The 12241-nt window shown below is 34.8% G+C and overlaps 1 protein-coding gene across 2 annotated transcripts in view; it reads right to left on the bottom strand.

The window, feature by feature from the left end:
* The window catches only part of LOC144973548 (cGMP-specific 3',5'-cyclic phosphodiesterase-like), a 234376-nt gene that overhangs the window by 62413 nt on the left and 159722 nt on the right, over nt 1-12241 (bottom strand). For both annotated transcript variants that reach the window (XM_078916105.1, XM_078916106.1), the window contains exon 4: nt 11166-11303. In XM_078916105.1, coding sequence (XP_078772231.1) covers nt 11166-11303 — 138 coding nt within the window. The remainder of the gene's footprint in view (nt 1-11165; nt 11304-12241) is intronic.

The raw sequence follows: 12241 nt of genomic DNA, 5'->3' as shown, positions 1-12241 counted from the left end.
AATGAGAAAGGAACAAATTTGATTTGAACAAAACATCATAAATATATGGATAAAAGGGCCTAATTATTGGACCATGTTGTACATAAATTTTGATATAGAAAAAAAAAGTGACTGCGCAATAAAGACATAATGTATAATAAACTACCTTAGCTCTAATTTCCTGGTGCGTAAATCATAACTCCTTTCACATTTAACTGTATTTTGAGAGAGATTCAAGAAAAAAAAATCTGGTAATACAAGAAAAAGATAATTCTCCCGAAAAGACGTGATGCGCAAAATCTATGAACAGTTTCATGCGGCAAATACAAAATAAATACAAGGGCATGCTGCGAAATAAACTCTCTATAAATATAGACAACAGGCACAAGCAATTTATTATGATTGTAATAATGCACAATAGGGAATGAGATTAGCGGAAGAGTAGCGTCCCTTGATTGGACGTCACCCATAGTCTGTGACGTCACCGGCGGAAACGTTATTAGAGAGAGAACGTCATGTTGGTTGTGCGCATGCGTCTCGCGGAGCGAGGACGAGAGACGCATGCGCACAACCAACATGACGTTCTCTCTCTAATAACTTTTCCGCCGGTGACGTCACAGATATGGGTGACGTCCAATCAAGGGACGCTACTCTTCCGCTAATCTCATTCCCTATACGGATACTGCAGTGCCACAAACAGATAAACAAGTGAATCTTTGAGCTTATATCCCAAAGTCATTTCATTTTTGACTCTTTCTTCTCGGGTGCTTTAAAAACTCATCATCAAAGGTGACAAACACATCAAAAATCACAAGTAATAAATGAGACAAGACGACAAAATGTCGACCTCTGAAAGAAAACTTTTTTATCATTTTGGGCAGAAAATTTTACTTCAAATATCCATTCATTAAGATGACCCCAAAGTTGTTAAAATACACGAAAGCCGACAATTCTTTACCCCCTAGTTGCCAAAATGCATCAAACTTGACAATTCTTTACCCTCAGATTGCCAACGTGTCTCAAATCCGACACTTCTTTACCCAAGTTGCCATAATGCATCAAACTTGACAATTCTTTAACCTCAAGTTACCAAAATGCCTCTAAACTTGACATCTCTTTCAGGTTTCAGATTTATATTTTTGACAGCCTGGAGATCTTCTTTATCGATCGGTATTTAAAATAATCGTTCTACAGCCACAATGAAAAACATTACGATAAGTATTGAAATGTAAGCTCCAATTTATCAAACAAAGACAGATACTTTGGACGTTTCGGGTTTTCCCTTTATCAACAAAACACTGTCAATGACACACTGAGGACATTCACACATCTCTCATTCGTCCGTAGTGTTTCATACATCGTGTTTTATTGATAAAGAGGAAACCCGAAACGTCCACATTATATGTCTTAGTTTAATAACTTGGAGCTTACATTTCATTGGGAGTGATCTATATTCCTGTTTTTGTAAAAGCAGGTCATCAATCACATGATTTGTTGCTGTCCAACGATTGGATAATTCTTAATAAATGTAAACACGCTGCTTTGTTTACAATTGTTATAAACATACCCATGTGTCAAGCTGAATCAAGTGACCAATCGTGATGTTAGATATTTAAAAACCTGTGAACACTTTTCACTAAGTTGGTCACTTTGAGCACATTTTGAAATGTGACCAATGACCTCAAGCACATGGAAAGTTAATATAGATCATCCCCATTACTTATTGTAATTTTTGTTCCTTCCAGCTTCAAGCAGCCACACATTTTCATACCACCACAATGAAAAAGTGTGTGTGACGGCAACACAGACTAAAGTCGCAAGAGAAGGAATCTCTTAAAAGCTTAAGTACATGAAAGGAGTTTTGTCAGGTCACTTTCATATCTCATAACAATAAAAACAATGACAGCAACAACACGGCAATTGGATTCAATAGTCTGATGTCACGTCGCCCAGCAATGGCGGCCATCGTGGTTCTAAACAAAGAAAATTGGTACTTTTTATTCTTCATGCTGGCTAGAACTTACTTTTCATATGTCATGTGATCAGAATGTGTAAAAGTCAAAACATGATCAGATTTATAATGCTTTTTTTTCCTCTGGATACACTTTTATGCTCGTCGGTGAAATATTTCATAAGGGCGTACGCCATTGTTCCGATAGTTTAGAGCCAGTTAGTAAGTTACTATGCGTCATTACGAGGGAAGTGACGTCATGACTGTTGAAGCGTATTGAATTGATTAATAAATGCACTGCGACTTGGACCTGAAACCTAAAAAAAAAAAAAAAATAAAAAAAAAAATAAAAAAAAAAAAAAACAAAAACAAACTGGAACAAGACAAAAGAGAACAAAACAAACCCGTTACAAAGGGAGCGAGAGTACAGTGGAATGAAGAGGTTTGTGAGTACAGTGGAATGAAGAGGTTTGTGAGTACAGTGGAATGAAGAGGTTTGTGGTGCGGTAGTTTGTGGACACGACTAGAGTTTAGCCAGGCAGTCAGGCAGGGCAGGGCAAATAACAGGGGTTGTTTGAGAAGGCATAATAATAATAATAATAATAATAATAATAATAATAATAATAATAATAATAATAATAATAATAATAATAATAATAATAATAATAATAATAACAATAATATGAGAGGGCTTACAATGATTTTCATATATAGACACACAAAAATACATCTGAGAAATGCTTCAACATTATCTATATTATTGAAACTTGGTTTTGAAAAGGTATGCAGAATACTATAATGGTAAAAATAGCGTTAAACAAACTGTCACAGTAAAGATTGTTCACAATTATCTTATTAAATTTTATTTTATTAAGAACTGAATTCATCTCACTCCAGTTATATTTCGGTAGGCTTAGATAAACTTTACCTTCTAATATTAGATCGTCTTTCCTTTTATAGCCTTCCCTCGAATTAATTTCTAATTAGTGAATACTTTTCGTTCTACATTCTGTCACGTAGCCACTTATTATAAAAGCTGATAGGTCTAACATTTGACACTCACTTTCTCTCCACAATCTATGCCGGACGGCCAGTCACTCTATTCCTATATATATATTGTAAGATTTTTATCTTTTGGGACTTTGTAGATATTATATCTACACCATTAAGACGCCGGAGCTTTTAACTTTGATTGTATAATCTTCAAGGATCAAACCCAAGCCCGCTGTACTACACTATAACCTCTTACCAATTGCCTGGAAGTGGAATTTTACGAGTCCAATCCCGTTATCAGAGGAATAGATCATCCAAGCCCATCAACTGCCTGGAAACGTAAACTTATGAACCTGACATATTATCATAAGTTACGTAAAATATTCATATCTCTATTTGTAACTGCCACGATCACTGTTTATCTCTTTTAATTAAACTTCATCATTATTTTTATTTCATTGTAAACAAATCGTTAATTGTTTTTCATTTATAGTAACTAGTAAATTCTGGGGCCTCATTCTACATATATCTTTATGCATAGTCGAGTAGCTCTTTACTCACTTGAGACCATGACATTTTGGAGGGGACACATATAAAGAATTGAATTTATTTAGTTACATATATCTATTTCATCTAACTTTAAAGTTTAAATTGTAAAACTCTTAATTGCCCCACTTGATCATATTTTAATTGAACTCCCTATTTACAGGATTAATTTTTTTTCTTTTTCATTTCTTCATTTAAATGGAATAGCAATTTATCCATGCATTCTTTCATCCAAATTGAATAGCATTTTATTGATTCATTCCTTCATTCATTTATTCATTTATAAATTATTCATTCATTCATTGTTCATTCATTTATTCATTCATTCATTCATTCATCCATTCATTCGTTTATTCACTCATTTATCCAATCATTCATACATTTATTCCTCCCTTCATTCTTTCATTCATACATTATCCATTCATTCATTCATCTATTCACTCAGTTTTTCATTCATTCATTCATTCCTTGTCCACTTTGTTATTATATCACTCATTTCATTTTGTTGTTTGCCTCATTCATGAATTGTTTTCAATATGTTTACATTCCATAACGATTCATTCACCTATCATCCAATCACTCAGTGTTGTGAACACATTTTGTAACTATTGTAAATCTTACGATATTTTATTGTTTTGTATTTCAGACATCACTGTTAAACGCTCTTCAATGCCTAATTACAATTGTTGAACAACCATTGAACAAGAGAGAGGTCCCAGCCACGAACTGAGTTGGTAAATATATCCTTCATTATTCTCTTTTACATGAGTTGGGCATCACATAGTAACTATAGACATCGTGATTTGTTTTGCATAGTGATTTGTTTTAAATGCATTTTTGGCATATTACTGTTACCGAAAACCACTTATATATTATGTTCTGAAAAGTGAGTCTTTAAAAACTAAATAATAATAAGAGGAGTCTACTAGCCGTCGTGTTATATTTAGTGATAGATAACTTGGGATTATTTTGGCATCTTATTATTGTTATCACACTCTAGTATATTAGCGTCATTGCGAATAATTGTACACAAACTAACGACGAGTCACACACATTGGTGATACATTTTTCGTAGTAACATAGTTTAGAGTACACGCGATTGACACATTGTTATTGACACAAGTCATAATAACTCCGCATTGTATTGACACATTGCTTTATAAGATATAACGATAAAAGGCATCAAATTCAACATACACAATAAGTTGAAATAAGAGAGAGAGAGATTTCTAAAAATAGAACAGTTCATTCCAGTAAGTGTAAATAAATAAAACAGTCAGTAACAGTATCCTGTCAATATAATATATATAAAATATCGTAACTAATTTATTACAACATGGAAGCATATAAAAGATACTTAAGTCTCGCAAAGGACTTAGAAATACCCCAGGAAAGAATATTTTCATGGTGCGAAGAGAAAGTTAAAGAAGAAAAAGAACATGAAGAAAGAATTCGTAAAGAAGAAAAAGAACACGAAGAAAGAATTCGTAGAGAAGAAAAAGAACACGAAGAAAGAATTCGTAGAGAAGAAAATGAAGAAAGAATACGTAGAGAAGAACGAGAAGAAAGAGTCCAAGAAAGGGAACTAAAAAGACAAATAGCTTTGGCAGAAGAAGAAACCAAAAGGACCCAAATGATGCTAGAAATTGAAAAAACAAAAACCGGGTCATGAAAGAAAACATAATAATAGTGATGAATTTTTCGTGAAACTTCCACGCATGCCAACATACGATGAACGCTCAGACTGTTTAGAATCCTTCTTACACCGATTCGAAGTTCAGGCTAAAGGTTATCGTTGGCCAGAAAGCAAATGGGCCACAGCCTTGATTAACTGCTTATCTGGAAAACCGCTAAAAGTTTTCTATACCTTAACAACTGAAGATGCAGATGATTATGGTAAAATTAAAGACGCTCTACTAAAAAGATTAGATTAACAGAAGATGGTTACCAGGAAAGGTTTCACACTGCAAAACCGGAAAGTGGAGAAGACTTTAATACATTCGTGAACCGAATTACTCAATTTCTAAATCGGTGGCTTGAGTTGGCAAACGTAAAACAAGACGACTTTAGGCCTTTACTATCTCATGCTGAAGAATCGAATCTATCAAGCTTGCAACCCAGATTTAGTCGCATTCTTTAAAGAGAGAAAGCCAGAAAACTTGGACAAATTAAAAATCTACGCAGAAAACTTTAACAGCGCACATCCATTGACACCCCTTAGCAGAACATTGAAGGAACCATACTACGCTGCTGCTGCTCAGAGTCCATGTACACCTAAAGTTCAATACTCAAATAGAACGAGCCGATCAATCACTCGGAACACGCAAGTGAAACAGGATGACCATAGTAACAAACCATGGAACAAACAGTTCAATAGAGACCATAGCCGACCCTATCAAAACAAAACAAGAAATAGCACTGACAATAATACTGAGTATAAGAAAACCAACAAACCTATAATCAAATGTCAATATTGTGGAATGAAAGGCCACACAGCAGACAAATGTTACAAAATCGTGGGATATCCAAAAGAAACTGCAAATGCATCACTCCAAACAGGTGTAAACAATCAGACACGAGTAATGTCAGGAGAAAATATAAATGTGTATTGCGTGAAAGGTATGTCACTTTTAACACAAACTCACAAATCAGGATCGCTATTTTTTGTGAAGGCAAAGCTAATGGAACTGATTGCAAAATATTGAGAGACACAGGATGCAGTACAGTAGGAATAAAAGCATCTTTGATCAATGACGAAGACAAAACTGGAAAAACGGTACAATGCATCACATTCAGTGGCACAGTCGAAACCTTTGAAACAGCTAATGTGTACATAGAAACCCCATACTATACAGGAATAGTGGAATGCTGTATACTTCCCAACCCCGTCGCTGATGTTATTGTTGGCAATATAAAAGGTCTTAAAGACAACCCAACAGATGTAAAAGAATGGTCATTAACCCAAGAAACAGCTTGTCTAGCAGAAACAAGAAAGATGACTAACACAACAGAGAAGCCAATGACTATTTCTCTTGAACCACAACAATTTGACAGGAACACGTTCATTGAAGAACAGAAAAAGGACCCGACTTTAACTTCATATTTCAATATCGCAAACAAAGAGACGAAATCAAAAGTTGAATACATCATTGAAAAAGATATTCTGTTCAGGTTACATAGGAAAAGAAACAAAATAGCTAAACAACTGGTCACGCCGAGTATTTACAGAAACAAAATCCTTGGAATAGCGCACGATTCAATAACTTCTGGACATCTTGGGAGCTCTTCCACATTGAAGAGAATATCCGAGAATTTCACATGGCCTGGAATTACTAAAGACGTCCGAGAATATGTGAAATCTTGTGACACATGCCAAAGAAGAGTCGCAAAAGGCAGAATACCGAGATTGCCATTAGAGACAACCCCAGTTATTGAAAAAGTTTTTCAAAAAGTTGCAATTGACATTATAGGCCCTTTAACAAAATCAGATAGAAACCATACACACATACTAACACTAGTCGATTACGCAACCAGGTGGCCAGAAGCGATAGCATTGAAATCAACTACATCGGATCACATAGCTGAAGCATTGATGACAATTTTTACTAGAATAGGCATACCAAATGAGATACTGTCGGACAATGGACCCCAATTTACATCACATATGATGCATGAAACCATGAAACTCATGGGAATCCAACACTCATTCACAACTCCCTACCACCCCCAAGCAAATGGTCTTTGTGAAAGATTTAATGGCACTCTAAAGAATATGTTAAGAAAAGTGTCAGCAGAAAAACCAGATGATTGGGACAGATACTTACCAGCAATCCTATTTGCATATAGAGAAATACCCCAAGAATCTACAGGCTACTCCCCATTTGAGTTGATGTATGGACGATCACCTCGCGGCCCGATCAATATAGTAGCCGACATTTGTAAAGGGAATGAGGAGGGCAATAACGAAATTATGTTTGCTTACGAATATGTAAGAAACCTGAAAGACAGAATAGAGGACACGTGTAAGCTAGCACAGGAATCCGTCACTAAAAAAGCAGAGAAATACAAGGAATACTCCGATCGAAAAAACAAGTCAAGAAAATTTGAGATTGGTGACAAAGTACTAATACTCTTACCCGATGACTCGAGTAAACTTTTAGCTACATGGAAAGGACCATTCAAAATAACAGCAGTAAAATCTAATGTTAATTACGAGATTAAAATTAACAACACAACAAAGACATTCCATGCAAATACGCTAAAAAAGTATTTTGATAGAGACACAGTGTCGCAACCTATGTTTACTAATATCGAAGCTTCAAATGCAGGATTAATCATACCGTTGGTCATGGGACACAGACACCCGAGACAGAAAAACAAACAAAAATCGCACAATTGCAACCACCTAAGACAAAAAAAGAAGTACGCAAAGTACTTGGGCTCCTAAATTTTTACAGGAAATACATTTACAACTTCGCGCACATCGCGACAACCGCTAACAAATCTGACAAAGAATGGGTCACCGAACAAAATTGTTTGGACAGAAGTGTGTCAGAATAGCTTTAACCAATTAAAGGCATTACTCTGTTCAGAACCAATTCTTAAATTACCCGACATATCAAAAGAATTTGTTGTAAGAACTGACGCGTCTGATAAGGGCATCGCAGGTGTACTATTACAGGAACATGAGGGAACTCTAATGCCTTGCTTATATGCAAGCAGAAAATTATTGGACAGAGAATCACGATACTCTGTAATAGAGCGTGAAGGACTGGCCATCGTCTTTGCTTTAAAGACATTCAGTAGATATCTACTGCTAAAAGAGTTTGTGGTCGAAACGGACCATAAACCACTCACGTACATAAGAAATAACAAAATGAATAATAGTAGAGTACTAAGGTGGAGTCTATTTTTGCAAAATTACACTTTCAGTATCTCTCACATACCAGGCTGTGAAAATATTCACGCCGACCTACTTTCTCGATTAGTGTAATGACGTGAGAAGGGTATAACTTAACCTCCCATGCATACTGTTAGTTACCTCGCAAATTATGCCAAATCAGAACGCACAAATTCGATAATTTTATTTGTAAACATGATGACCCAACTTAATGTAACATTGAGTATTGTTTGGATATATATACCACACCCATTCATAATTTGGGAAATCTTCTCTTTATCTATCATTGTTATGAATTTTCACTCATTTATGATTAATAATTGAAATGTCAATATTCCATTTACATTTTCATTCATTTCATTCAGTAAATTACCTTCATATCATCGACTTAAATCATGCTTCATTGCCATCACTATTGTTTATCACAATGATTTGTAATCACATTGCCATCATGTTGTTCATCACAATGATTTGTAATCACAATCTTTCATTGTTATTGTCACCCATTCATATACCTACGTTAATATAAACATTTTCATGTCTAGTTAATAAAAAATTTAATTGTAGCACAAATCATAACAATGGATTAATGCTAGAGTATCATGATAGTAAATTTACTTCCGTTTGTAAAATCTATCTTTCCCATAATGGTTAAAGAGTATATTTTAAACGTGGGTGGGGGGTGTCACAGTAAAGATTGTTCACAATTATCTTATTAAATTTTATTTTATTAAGAACTGAATTCATCTCACTCCAGTTATATTTCGGTAGGCTTAGATAAACTTTACCTTCTAATATTAGATCGTCTTTCCTTTTATAGCCTTCCCTCGAATTAATTTCTAATTAGTGAATACTTTTCGTTCTACATTCTGTCACGTAGCCACTTATTATAAAAGCTGATAGGTCTAACATTTGACACTCACTTTCTCTCCACAATCTATGCCGGACGGCCAGTCACTCTATTCCTATATATATACTGTAAGATTTTTATCTTTTGGGACTTTGTAGATATTATATCTACACCATTAAGACGCCGGAGCTTTTAACTTTGATTGTATAATCTTCAAGGATCAAACCCAAGCCCGCTGTACTACACTATAACCTCTTACCAATTGCCTGGAAGTGGAATTTTACGAGTCCAATCCCGTTATCAGAGGAATAGATCATCCAAGCCCATCAACTGCCTGGAAACGTAAACTTATGAACCTGACATATTATCATAAGTTACGTAAAATATTCATATCTCTATTTGTAACTGCCACGATCACTGTTTATCTCTTTTAATTAAACTTCATCATTATTTTTATTTCATTGTAAACAAATCGTTAATTGTTTTTCATTTATAGTAACTAGTAAATTCTGGGGCCTCATTCTACATATATCTTTATGCATAGTCGAGTAGCTCTTTACTCACTTGAGACCATGACACAAACAGAAAAAAAAACCAACAAAAAACAACCCCAACTCCAACCCGACCCCCCCCCCCCCCCCCAAAAAAAAAAAAAAAAAAAAAAAGAAAACATGAATGGCTTCTAATCGAGGTTCACTTATTTGCAGGTCTGATAGCACAATGAATTATGGGGCATTCTCTCATAGAATGGCAAAGACTTGTGGCTCATGTTGGGTGCCCCAAGGGGCGGCCTAAGTAAGTAAGTAAGTAAGTAAGTAAGTTATTATGGGCTCATTATTGCAATGGAAATCTCAAAAATGACGTAAAATATTGTCCACTACAACAATGTTAAACTAGGCCCATAATTGCGTTCTGTTGTCAGACCTGCAAATACGTCGCCTCTAATATATCAATTTATTTTCCCGATCAATAACAAGAGCAAAGGGGAAACTCGTACTTATCAATCTGTTCATTTTTGGCACCAAACTGAACAGACCATCAACTTTCATTATTTTCCCTTTATGTGATGATGCACGCAACATTATTTGTATCTAATTCGGTGTTTTGTGTCTTGCTTAAGCCAAAAATACTTGAATTCAACAAATTGTATGAAAACTTTAAAATTCGTCAAGATTAATAAGTGAAACAATAATGCATGGAATCAAAAGAAAGCGAGTTCGAATCCCAGTACAATATACAAACGTTTTCGACCAGATTCAAAGATTTTAGAATCTAAAGCGGTATCACGTCTTTGCCAATTGGATTCAATAGTCTGATGTCACGTCGCCCAGCAACGGCGGCCATCGTGGTTCTAAACAAAGAAAATTGGTACTTTTTATTCTTCATGCTGGCTAGAATTTTTCATATGTCTGGTGATCAGAATGTGTAAAAGTCAAAACATGATCAGATTTATAATGCTATTTTTCCCTCTGGATACACTTTTATGCTCGTCGGAGAAATATTTCCTAAGGGCGTGCGCCATTGTTCCAATAGTTTAGAGCCAGTTACTAAGTTACCATGCGTCATTACGAGGGAAGTGACGTTACGACTGTTGAAGCGACTGGAAACACGGTTGATCTCACTTTTGAAGTATTCTATGAGACCGACTTTTGATAACAGTGTGAATGCTTTTGTTGAAAATAGTTTAAAACCGGAAGCAATGAAGAAGTGACGTCACGACTATGGATTCCTATTGTTCCTTTGTCTTTCAAAATATGTGTCAATTTTAATAACTTTTCAACCACAATCTTTAATTAATTAGTAAAAGGTAAAACCCGCATTTCGAAATCCGCCTTATGAGACGAACGAAATCCTAGGCTAAAAATTTCAGAATAAAACTAAAACCTGCCGATTTAAAAGCAAGAACCTTAGCCACCACGACGACGATAAGTGAATGTTATAGTTACCTTAGAGGAATCGTCTACCAGTAGAACCTGACATCGCTGACACTGCAGCAGGGACTGTGTGTGCATCATTATCTTGTGGATGAGGTTTGCCACATTGCTCTGCTCCTCGAATATCACACGGGCGAGGTCGAGGAGAAGCTGAAATAGAAAGAAAAGTAAACAAAATATCTAAATCTATTGACGCTGATTTATATATATATATCTAGCTAGCGCGTTCTCAATGTATCATCGCTCGCATTTGAAATGAAAATGAAATCTTCGCTGCATTCAATTTCAACACCATGCCTTTAATCAAATACAAAAGACGAATATATAGAGAACGGAACAACATTCGAATTTCTACATAAACATGTGCGGTTTTCACAAAAGTTGTTTATGAGAGGACCTTGTTGACATTGAATGCTGACAAGTTGTTCCAAGCAAACATTTTTGCAGGAAAAACTTTAAGCAAAATTTCTAATTCATACAATCCAGACAAAACCAGGAGTCCTTCCAACAATGTCCGACATAGCCTAAAGCGTTGAACTGATTAACACGTAAGTTGAGTGAGGTAAAATGTCAAAATAAAACATTACCCATAGACGATAATGCCCGAAAATCTTGAATTTAACATGCTATTGATTAGAGCCATAAACGAATAAGGAACCCCTTAGTATTATTCTAAGTAAATAAACAACGTAGAAGTTACAGAAATATTCGTCCGGTTTTGGTAATAATAATGATAATAATGATGATGATAATGATAATAATAATATAATAAATAATAATAATAATAAAAAATAATAATAATAATAATAATCGTAATAATATTTTTTAAAAATAATAATAATAACAATACTACTACTACTACTACTACTACTACTACTACTACTACTACTACTACTAATAATAATAATAATAATAATAATAATAATATAAATATCAAGAAATATTATAATGATATTTTGATCTCCTAATACTTTTTTTTATTATTAAACATCTAATTATGCCCAAAACACAGCCGCGACGACCAATAAGACAATCAAAGTCAATTTATCGGCGTCGGAGCAGTAGTATGTTCGAAGAACTCTTGAATT

The sequence above is a fragment of the Berghia stephanieae genome, chromosome 5, assembly GCF_034508935.2.
Source record: "Berghia stephanieae isolate SIO BIC M18660-M18661 chromosome 5, UCSD_Bste_1.3, whole genome shotgun sequence".
NCBI classification, from domain to species: Eukaryota; Metazoa; Mollusca; class Gastropoda; order Nudibranchia; family Aeolidiidae; genus Berghia; species Berghia stephanieae.
The sequence above is the reverse complement of the archived record's forward strand: the minus strand, read 5'-3'. Positions and strand labels throughout refer to the sequence as shown.